The sequence below is a fragment of the Homalodisca vitripennis genome, chromosome 3 (assembly GCF_021130785.1).
Source record: "Homalodisca vitripennis isolate AUS2020 chromosome 3, UT_GWSS_2.1, whole genome shotgun sequence".
NCBI lineage: Eukaryota > Metazoa > Arthropoda > Insecta > Hemiptera > Cicadellidae > Homalodisca > Homalodisca vitripennis.
Window position 1 is genome coordinate 58899589 of NC_060209.1, and position 12308 is coordinate 58911896.

General features: G+C 33.9%; 1 protein-coding gene across 3 annotated transcripts in view; it reads right to left on the reverse strand.

Moving 5' to 3' along the window:
- Positions 1 to 670: 670 nt before the first annotated feature.
- The window catches only part of LOC124356942 (ectonucleoside triphosphate diphosphohydrolase 5), a 48368-nt gene continuing 36730 nt past the window's right edge, over positions 671 to 12308 (reverse strand). For all 3 annotated transcript variants that reach the window (XM_046808269.1, XM_046808268.1, XM_046808267.1), the window contains exons 12-14: positions 6564 to 6670; positions 2350 to 3957; positions 671 to 2162 (exon numbers count right to left, since the gene is read on the reverse strand). In XM_046808269.1, coding sequence (XP_046664225.1) covers positions 3880 to 3957; positions 6564 to 6670 — 185 coding nt within the window. In that variant the 3' untranslated portion in view covers positions 671 to 2162; positions 2350 to 3879. The remainder of the gene's footprint in view (positions 2163 to 2349; positions 3958 to 6563; positions 6671 to 12308) is intronic.

Below are 12308 nucleotides of genomic sequence, written 5' to 3' on the forward strand. Positions count from 1 at the left end.
TTTTTACCAGTTGTTTAACTAAATATAACCATGGATTTCAAAATATACTTCATTCATTAGGGGAATGAAAAAGCATTGATTAAGCGATTTATGGTACACCTTGTATAGTTATTTGTTACCTCAAAAGTGGTGAAACAGACTACCCATTCAATTATGTGTACTTAAGAATCAGTGCTTTAACAAGTATAAGAGAATAATGTTGATTACATATTTTCTTGATTTGTTTGATGTTGTTATTTATCCATTTTTAACTTTTAACCATTATTATCTTAGTTTTAAGTATTAATAGTATTTATATCAGAGAGAAAAAAATATTAGAAAGAAAATCATATCCTACAAGAAATGACGATGCCCATTATATTATACATAGTCTTGGTACAATTGACAAAATGTGTTAATAACAATTAAGTTTTTGTATTAGCTCCTCTGACAACATATTTAACTCACAAAAAAACAATAAAAGCAATAATATTAAAAATTATTAGTTGGCAAATATTTAATATTTGTGTGCATATGAAAAATTCAAGGACCGACTCTTGTGAACTAATTCAAGCATAATAACTGCATATAACTATAGAAAATTTAATTTACTTTTTGATATTCAATACATAAAATATAAAAAAGGTAAGGACATGAACACTAAGAATATTTTTATAAATAAAAAACAAAATACAACCTATAAAATGGTTTATATTTTTCACAGTAACATGATTTAAAGTTTTCTATACATTTTGTAAAATTAAACCCTTATTGGTCACTTTCAATAAAAAATAAAGTTTGAAACATAACATTCTATGATGTGTTATTTATTGTAGAAACTAACATATGATTTTTGTATACAACCTCTTTACGCTACACTATATTTAAGACTAAAATTTGGAGAGAAATGTTCTTAATTGTGTCAATTCATGGACAAGACATTGTTATGTTTCAAATTTTATGTTTTATTGAAACTACATTAATACGATTTCCATATATTGTAGTTAACATTAATACGTGGAAATCGTATTAATGTTAACTACAATATATTATAAATATTGTTAATGTACATGATGATTGGACACTGGGTATAAAATGTAATTAATGAGATTTAAAAATTGTATGTATTGAATAATTAATAATTATATTTCCACATCTACATCTGGTTCCAGAAAGAATCACCCAGTGAACATTACAACAGTGATTCCAATCACAATGTACTACACAAAAACTTATTGTATAAAAAATCACAATATATAGAATGATAAAACAGCAAGTATACAAAATGTTCTTTGAAAACATTTTGTATACTTGTACAAGTATACAATAAAACAATGTAGAATGTCCATCTGTAAAATAATACTGTAACACAAGTATTATTTTACAGATTTGCACTCTGTTTTCTAACTAAATTAACCATGTAGAATGTAATGAAAATATCATTACTGACTTTTAAATGCAATTTACCAAAAGGCAGGAATATTGGATTTTATTTTAACAAATGCCAAATGTAATTATTGGTCATATAATCTGTTCATTAGACCTTGTGGAATGATATTTTAATGGTAATTGATGTATTTAAGAGCAGCTATACTATGGCATAAGTAATCTTTATATATTTGAACTCAATTTGATAATAATCCTATTATCAAATTGAGTTTAAATATATTATTTAAATGAACTAAAAATGTTCTATTTCTAAAAAACATTAGATACTATCCTAAAACCTTTACTTTTAAGTTTGAATCCTATTGTCAACATATTTATTAAGCATGAAACAAGGTAAAACAAAAAAAGAATTTGATTTATTTCCAGTAACATTAAACCGTATAACTATATTTATTTTCAAAAACTAAAATGAAATTTTTAGCACTTATAAGAGAATAATATCATTTTAAAAGTTAAAAATAATATTCTTTGTTGTAAAATGCTATTTTTATGTTACAGACATTCATGCCGGTGGAACTGTCCTATTCAAGCACATAAAGGAAACAGCTACTGTGTAAAGAAAATTCATTGATCAAATATACACATTTAAATGTATTTTAATCTTTTATATACTAACAATATAATGAGCATTACCTACAATAAGGATGCTAGATTGCTTTAAACACGGTCAATGTGTCCATACAAAAAGTAGTTTTTTGAATGTAGAATCAATTGTTCTGGGCTTAATAATAAACCTAGAACAATTAATTCATTTGAATATCAATATGTCCATAAAAAAGTAGTTTTTTGAATGTAGAATCAATTGTTCTGTTCTGGGCTTAATAATAAACCTAGAACAATTAATTCATTTGAATATCAATATGTCCATAAAAAAGTAGTTTTTTGAATGTAGAATCAATTGTTCTGGGCTTAATAATAAACCTAGAACAATTAATTCATTTGAATATCAATATGTCCATACAAAAAGTAGTTTTTTGAATGTACGAGAATCAATTGTTCTGGGTTTAATAATAAACCTAGAACAATTAATTCATTTGAATATAAACTTGAATTGATTAAAGTATTTTCATTAAATACTACATGGTCAATGTAGAGGGTTATTATTAAAACATATTGTAAATTTATTAGTTATACTGAACGATTACTTTAATTTGTAATTAAGTAATAGTTTAATATAACTCAGCAATGAAAAATTATTCATATTTAACAGCAGACATTTAAATTTCACTATTTATTGTCAAAATGAGCATTAATAAAAATCAAGTAAAATAAAGTAGGACAATTTTAGATCTAAAATTAAATATAAGACACATGACAGCACCAGGAAATTCATGGAATGCTTTTACGATATGTAATTACAAGATTAATCATATTTTAAAGACTATCCTAAAAGTTGTTTTTATTTCATCTTAACTAGTTTTAACACAGCTTATACAGGGCCTTACCTTATTGTTATACATTTATAAGTTCAAGTCCCTCTATGATATCCTTTTGTCAACATACATACATTTATATCATACAGAGGCTTGAACTTAAAGAGAAATAAACAGAAAGAATTAGTTGTACATTGTATGTTTGTTGTAACTTGTTTTAACTTTTTCTGAAGAGGTTGGAAAGAATTAGTTGTAACAGGTGATAGTAATAGATGCATGTAAATAGCTTATACACCCATGCAGCATCATTTCCACACAAAAATTAAGTAAAAATCTAGTAATGTAGCGTCATAACTGTATTTAATGCTCATTATAATGCATTAGCTAATGTGTTACTTTAAAACTGGAAGTAAAAAAGAAAGATAAAAGTAATATCATTCCAATTGGGTTATTGTTTTACACCAACTATTAATTTTTATTTTACTTCTTACTTGTGGTTCGGTTATAAGCTCTTTACTTTACATGCATCTATTACAATCATCTGTTACATGCAAAAAATCTTTTCTATACTATTTAATAAAACACACATTTAACAAAGTGAAAACAAGTTACAACTGTAATCTGTTATATACAACTAATTCTTTCCATTACAACAAACCAAATGTAACTAATAAATACATTTTATATAGCTTTATGTTTTGCAGTTTGGTTGTTACTTTCACCTTTTGTAAGACCATGTATAAGCTATGTTAAAACTAGTGCATTACTCGTGAAACTCATTAAAACAATTTACAATAACAACAATATTAACAGTTTTTAATTTAACTGTAGAATAGATTTAAAATGTAGCTTACGAAATAAATACATAAAATGTAGCTGTAAATATAAATTTACATTTTACTTTTATATTTACAGCTACATTTTATGTATTTACTTCATAGGGTACATTTAAAAACTGTAGGTAAATAGCTAAAATTTATATAATTATAAAAATAGTAAAACATTTAAAGAGGCACAGAGTTTATAATAAGTAGCATCACTAGTGCTCTATTACATTCAACAGGGAGATCTGCCTGTGTTATAAGCCGTTCTGTAGGAAGTGGAAGGCTGCCCCTAAAGACCAGCTGACTTCATGTCCTTCAATACGTTTCACCAACTGTAAGAATATTACCAACTGTAATAGCGATATTAGTCTTTTATATATTTAACGTAAAATATAAAATCACTTAATCACTGTCTTCCATCAGAGAATATGTTTAGTTACAAACATGACTACTAAAATAATAATGCCCAAATAATACACATCGCTAAATATAGTGTTCCAGAACACTTTACCAATGTTTTAAGGCGTTGTTTCTGGACTAAAAGCAAATACAGAAATATTGGGGACTGGCAAATTGTTAAAAGTTACAAAGGAACACCTTGTCCATCAAATCACCATCCTAGTGTCAAAGGCCTTGGACTTGTGATAGGACCTGAAGAGGACCTTGTTGTGGAGTTCCAGGTCTTCAAAACAGTAAATTATTAAAACTGGATGGCACCACAATACAGTAATATCGTCAAAACCATATTGACTGCTTCAAGATAATTAGACACTTGAGTAACGACTCAGACCCTGAAGATGGAGGTTATCTAATATTTCCCAGTTAGGACAACTCGAATGATATTATCCTTCCTTCAGATAATGAGGATGATCAACAGGAAAGTACATTTGACTTTTGTAGACCTAGAAATACTGTATTAGACTTAGGCCTAGTTTCCTCGGCCCATAGATTCTTTTATTGATAGGCCTATATTAGTTGATAGCATTTATAACACTTTCAATGAAATTTTGGCAAACAGTGGGACAATTTTTCCAAGCAAACGTAAAAGAAAATTAGCAGAAACCAGGTGAATATGTGAACAATGCCAAGTGCTGCTGCACCTTGAAAATTATTTCAAGGCTTTCCACACTTAAGGAAATTACTAAAAAAAAAACAGTGACCGCACAAATAATGTAAATAACTACTAGATACTACTAGATTATGTACTATAAAATTTACTTGTCTGCATACAGTGTTGTGAACTATAAATCTTACCATAAAACAATATAGTTACCATAACTACTGACTTTTGTGTTGAATAATTAAAAAATCAGTGGGGAGTATTTAATTTTGTTTGTTTGTTTTAGATATATGATTAGTTATTGTTTCGGTGTAAAAACGTTATGGAGTATTACAATTACACAGTTTAAAACTCTTGAATTTAAAAAATGTGGTTTTTTATTTTGATTTCTTTTTTTGCAAAACACTTTTTTTATGATACAAAGTTTTTAAATACACTTTGTTTCTTTAAATTTTTCATAAAAATGTAGAGGGACAAATTATTTTAAACGATGTTTGAAATTTCATTGCCCTATCATAAAATCATTATCATAAAAAAGTTATTACAGTAAAAAAAGCAAAAAAGCTTACATTTTCACTTAAATTAATTGCTGCTATCAGGTCTACAGAGGCTAATATAACTACTACCTCAATGGGTTAACACCTCTGGGAGAACCCTAAGCATGATAAAATTACTGAACAAATAGGTTAAAACCTCAAAGATATCTTTAGCAGCTTATTTCAATGGCATTTATACCAAAAATATTAAGGCATAAACTACTGCCAAGGATATTAATAGTTGAGTGGGCCTCCTCAACTTTAAACACCCTAAAGGTGAATTTAATGATGCCATTATCTAAATTATGTATAAGATTATTTATATTTGCGGACTTAAATGAACTATTTGTGGAATTAAAATTATTACTGTTTGTGGTTTGTATATATATATTATATATTATGGTTTGTATATATTAGAGACAGTGTTGCATGTAACGAAAACTTCAACTTGAAACTTAGCAAGTAAACATATTTACAACAGCCGCACCAACTGTCCTGTGGAGTTACATAACTTAAGTTTTTTTTGAAAAATGACACATTTTAGGGGTATAAAGGTCCTACTTCATCTCACCACAGAATTTAGAACTAGTACAGTAAATTTTAAATAATTCAAAATACAAACTGAAATCATACCTAAAGAAATCTGGCTATATACTCTATTGATGACTTTTTCAAATATTAATTATTTTTAATCTTACTTATAGCAACTAGTTTTAAAGTTTAGAACACAGTTAACTTTCCATCATTTAGATTAGCTTATACAACACAGTTATATTTATATTGACATTGACGCTATTCATTATACACATTGTAAGATTTGTGAATAAAGGAGTTAAAACAATGGTAATGGTCATTAATATTAGATTGTACTATATCACAAATTTCTTGGACATTGCTAATAAATAATTGTTAAACACATCAGCAGACAGATTTTCAGGTAAAGGCAATGGCAATGGCAATATTACATTTCTTTGATTGGTTAATAATGGACCTTATTAACCATGCAAAAGTAAATTATTTAATCGAATCACTGTTTTAGCTGAGTTTGGCTATTTTGGTTTCACTTTATACTGTTATTTTTTTATACTGGTGATTTTCAGTATTTTCATTATCAAAGGCAGTATATTTCAGAATAAAATATACCTTGTTAATCTCAGAATTAATTGCCATAATACGGTTTTTAAATTCACTATGATATTTTAACTGACTATAAACTATAAAGTTACTAAACAAAGTTTATTTCTGCTAAAGGGAGAATATTATAAAATATAAATAAATATTTATACAGCAAAAATGTCTGAATTTTATAAATAAAAATAATATTTAAAACTGTCTGACAAACCTTGATTTTTGTGTCAGGACGAAACCCATAACCATCTTCAAGAAGAGTCGAGATGAACACAAGATCGACACACATAAACGGCCTCTCAACATTCGGATCCATACAGGCTGAAACATTCATTTAACCATAAGCATCTTCAAGAAGAGACAAGATGAACACAAGATTGAGACACAAACAGCCTCTCAATATTCTGATCCATACAGGCTGAAACATTCATTTAACCATAAGCATCTTCAAGAAGAGACAAGATGAACACAAGATTGAGACACAAACGTCCTTTCAACATTCAGATCCATACAGGCTGAAACATTCATTTAACCATAAGCATCTTCAAGAAGAGACAAGATGAACACAAGATTGAGACACAAACAGCCTCTCAATATTCTGATCCATACAGGCTGAAACATTCATTTAACCATAAGCATCTTCAAGAAGAGACAAGATGAACACAAGATTGAGACACAAACAGCCTCTCAATATTCAGATCCATACAGGCTGAAACATTCATTTAACCATAAGCATCTTCAAGAAGAGACAAGATGAACACAAGATTGAGACACAAACAGCCTCTCAATATTCTGATCCATACAGGCTGAAACATTCATTTAACCATAAGCATCTTCAAGAAGAGACAAGATGAACACAAGATCGACACACACATAAACGGCCTCTCAACATTCGGATCCATACAGGCTGAAACATTCATTTAACCATAAGCATCTTCAAGAAGAGACAAGATGAACACAAGATTGAGACACAAACAGCCTCTCAATATTCTGATCCATACAGGCTGAAACATTCATTTAACCATAAGCATCTTCAAGAAGAGATAAGATGAACACAAGATTGAGACACAAACGTCCTTTCAACATTCAGATCCATACAGGCTGAAACATTCATTTAACCATAAGCATCTTCAAGAAGAGACAAGATGAACACAAGATTGAGACACAAACAGCCTCTCAATATTCTGATCCATACAGGCTGAAACATTCATTTAACCATAAGCATCTTCAAGAAGAGACAAGATGAACACAAGATTGAGACACAAACAGCCTCTCAATATTCAGATCCATACAGGCTGAAACATTCATTTAACCATAAGCATCTTCAAGAAGAGACAAGATGAACACAAGATTGAGACACAAACAGCCTCTCAATATTCTGATCCATACAGGCTGAAACATTCATTTAACCATAAGCATCTTCAAGAAGAGACAAGATGAACACATGATTGAGACACAAACGTCCTTTCAACATTCAGATCCATACAGGCTGAAACATTCATTTAACCATAAGCATCTTCAAGAAGAGACAAGATGAACACAAGATTGAGACACAAACAGCCTCTCAATATTCTGATCCATACAGGCTGAAACATTCATTTAACCATAAGCATCTTCAAGAAGAGACAAGATGAACACATGATTGAGACACAAACGTCCTTTCAACATTCAGATCCATACAGGCTGAAACATTCATTTAACCATAAGCATCTTCAAGAAGAGACAAGATGAACACAAGATTGAGACACAAACAGCCTCTCAATATTCTGATCCATACAGGCTGAAACATTCATTTAACCATAAGCATCTTCAAGAAGAGACAAGATGAACACAAGATTGAGACACAAACAGCCTCTCAATATTCTGATCCATACAGGCTGAAACATTCATTTAACCATAAGCATCTTCAAGAAGAGACAAGATGAACACAAGATTGAGACACAAACAGCCTCTCAATATTCTGATCCATACAGGCTGAAACATTCATTTAACCATAAGCATCTTCAAGAAGAGACAAGATGAACACATGATTGAGACACAAACGTCCTTTCAACATTCAGATCCATACAGCTGAAAAATCTATTTAATCACAAATGTTTTCAGATTTAAATTCTTTAAAATAATCCACCAGATTCAGCTAATTTGAAACCTGGAAACTATAAAGCTGATATAATAAATTATTGATACAATACCTTTCAAACTTATTGATATTAACCCTTTGAGCGCCAAACACTTTTGAGGGAGTGGTGCTGTCAGTACCAGTGGCATAGCGAAGGGGAGGGTCCACGGGGTCCGGACCCCCCCCCCGAAATTTTAAGACATATTAAAAAACAAAGCATGGAGCAGGAGAAAAAAGGAGAGTTATCATTTACTCTTGTCTACAAACATTAAATTGATTGATTTAATTTATTAACGTGACCGTTGTTAAAAATATAATTGTTCTTTCGTTTAAATCATAAAGTATCAAACGATACTTTTGGGCTCGGCCTTTCGGATAGTGTAGTGTAATCACGGTATTGCTATAGAGCGCGGTCACGTGACGTCGCAAAGTAACCTAAATTGTAACACGGCGAACAATCGACCTCCAGCGCTCGTTGTGTCAACAACTCCTGGAACAACATGAGTGACATCTTCAAGAAGATGGAACAGCGTGCCTTTGCGCCGGGCAGCCAGCTAAGAGGCCTAGCACTCCACCTGCCAGCTCGGCGCCTAAGAAGGTCGCTGCTCCAGCAAAGGGCCTTTTTAAAGGCCACAACGTCACCTCTGCTACTGTGACATCTGACCAACCTACGGCTTCGGTTTCTACGCCCAGGATACCCTTGCTGTTCCTGGACAGTGTTCCGGACTGGCCTACCCACGCCAAGAAGTTGGAGGAGTTGGCGCGGGATGGCCTGACGACAACATTCCGCGGTGCTCACTATCGCTAGAAAGTGACCACCCTGGTAGACTTCAGGGCAGTTCAGAGGTATGTTCCAAGAAGCTGCCCTTCTACACTCACAACGTTGGGCGTGAAAGATCGGTTAAGGTTGTGATCAGCGGACTGCCCGACACCGATGATGTGGAGCTCTTCCGTACCGATGATGTCTTAACTGATGAGGGCTTCGCCGTCGACGAGGTTGCACGACTTCGGACAGCCAGGGGACCTACCAGGAGCTGGCTGATCACGCTGACCAGGGACAGTGAGCGAGAGAACCCTGACACCAAGCGGGCTTACCAAATCTACAACGTGACAAGCCTGCTCCATGTCAGGGTCTCAGTCACTGTCTACAAGAAGCCGGCCGGCCCACCTCAGTGCTACCGGTGCCAAGGTTTTGGCCACGGCTCCGGCAGCTGCGGGAGGCCGAGAAAATACGTCCGCTGCGGGGAAAATCATCTGAAGATGAACTGCCCTAAAGTCTCGACGGAGAAGGGTCACTTCTGCAACTGTGGCGGCGATCACAACGCCAACTATCGTGGGTGTCCAGCCTACAAGGAGGCCAGAGCGGCAGCTGTCCAGTTAGGCCGCAAGTCCCGGCCAACCAAACCAGCGGCGAGGCGACCAACGGCCCAGCCACCCAAGTGACCAGCGCGGGACGAGTCACCAGCGGGCTCCGTATCAGAGAGTGAAGCTGAAGTCGACATGCCGCAGAAGAAGAAGCGCCGGAGGAAACCCCGGAACCCAGCCAACCGACTGCCTCGCCCGTCGGCATCTGTGGCTGACCATCCGGTCACACAGAGGCCCAGGGCGACTCCACGGCAGAAACTAGAGTGGCCACCTACACCAGCCACTCCGCCGCAACAAATGGAGGCGCCAGCAGCTGATGCAGCAGCAAAAGCCGCCGCCCCCCGCCCAGCACAGCCTACAAGCCGTTTTGGCCGAAACCTCACCCGGCTCTTCAATGAAGCAGTGGCCCTCAGTGGCACACCGACCAGCTGCTAGACTGCTGCAGGAGCAAATTGTTCCAGTTGACAGGGAAGTCATTGAGCTCAACCGCTCAGATACTGCCCACAGACCAGGAGGAGCGCCCAGAGGCCATCCTAGCGACCCGACTTGGACTTGGACAGTCTAAATTAGCGACCACTTCGTTCAAATTCGTCTGAGAGACGTAAAATGGCTGCTTAGAATTAAGCCACGACGTTGATTTTAGTGTCATTAAACTGTAGACGTGTATATAATTATAAAAAAAAATATAAAAAATCACTTTCGGTCGGAAAATACACTTGAAAAGCTCTACTGATAAGAAGTTCCGACTACTTTAGATTTCACTGACTGAGGTATTATTTCATTTTCCTTAGTATATTCCGATCGGAAGTGATTATTTTTGTTTTTTTTTTCTCGATAATTATATATTTATTAGTCGGCGTAGAATTTATACCGTACCTAAAATCAGTGTCCTAACAAAATTATAAGTACCACTTTTACCTCAACCACTCAACCAGTGAAATCCAAAATCCTCAAAACTTGAATCTGTAGAGAGCTTTTCTTCGGTATTTACCGACCGGAAGTGATTTTTTGTCGATAATTATATAGGTAGTCGAGTACAGTTTAATGATAACAAAAAATCGTCGTCCTAACTAAATAAAAAATACCACGTTCACCTCAATAACTGAAGTCCGAAGTAGTTGAAGTTCTAATCATTAGAGTTTTTCAGGTGTATTTTATTTCCGACCGAAAGTGATTTTTTTGATTTTTTCCGATAATTATATACTCGTCTACAGTTTAATGACACAAAAACTCGTCATTATAACTCATTCATAAATACCTCAATCAGTGAAATCCAAACTAGCCGAACTTCTAATCAGTAGAGTTTTTCTGGTGCATTTTCCGACCGTTAGTTTGATCTGTACCCGAGTAACACTAGAAAATTGCCCTCTTTTTCTAAAGGGTTTTCGGCCGTCAGTGGGCCAATGTCCCCTAAGGAGTATTTCATTTTTTCCACAGAATATAGTTGTGTCAATTATACACTTGAGCGAAGCTCTGTTTTGTTCTTTTTCTTTCTTATCCAGAGAATCCAACATCACTTTGGTGCCAGAATCGAACTTCGTAAACTTTTCAAAGCTATACAAGAAAATTTGTGGTACTAGAGTTGCTGTGAGAGTTGAATTTGCCTATTACACCTTTTCACTTTCTATAAGGCGTAGTTACTAAAGCCCATATTTTTGGTATTTACCTTTTACCAGTGAACTCATTGGCAAATAACACACAAAACGTCCCCCGGTTTCGGACCCCCCCCGAACGAAATTTCTGGCTACGCTACTGGTCAGTACCAAGTACTCTTTTGGCATTTGTAAAGTGTTCAGCCAAATAATTCGAAACTTAAAACAGTATAAATATAATAAGATGTCATTATGTTTATTTTTCTATATATTTATTTTATTATATAGGGGGGAAAGTAGCCTATAACCAGTAATGTTTATTTTAATGATGAAACAGTTGACAATTTTAATTAAAAATTAATACAAACAAAGATTCAACTTTCAACCTTTTTTTAAACTTTGGAATAAAAAATTGTAATTTTATGATCTTAATTTACGAGGGGTATTAGAAAAATAAGGTTCCCTATCAATGCCGCCGAGACAGAATGCGATATCTTGGGAGAAATCTGGCAACACTGTCTTACTCATCAGGTGTTACGCCTACAGCTGATAGTAAGATCTTACATACCACTTGCGCCTCGTTACGTCCAACAGTACAGTAGATGGAGCTCCCTATCGTTGTTACCGCCAGATGCGAAATTCGTGCTGCGATATGTTTTTTAAATGCAAAACAGATTTCACATATTGAAATTCATCGTCAGTTAATCAAAGTTTATGGGGAAAACTGCATATATGTTCAACACGTTCGGAAATTGTGTAGAGAATTCAGAGAAGGCCACATGGAAATTCACGATGAAAACCGAACTGGACGGCATTCAGTTTCAGATGGAGTTGTTGAAAAAGTTGAGACAATATTGCTTGAAGATCGGAAAATCACCATTCA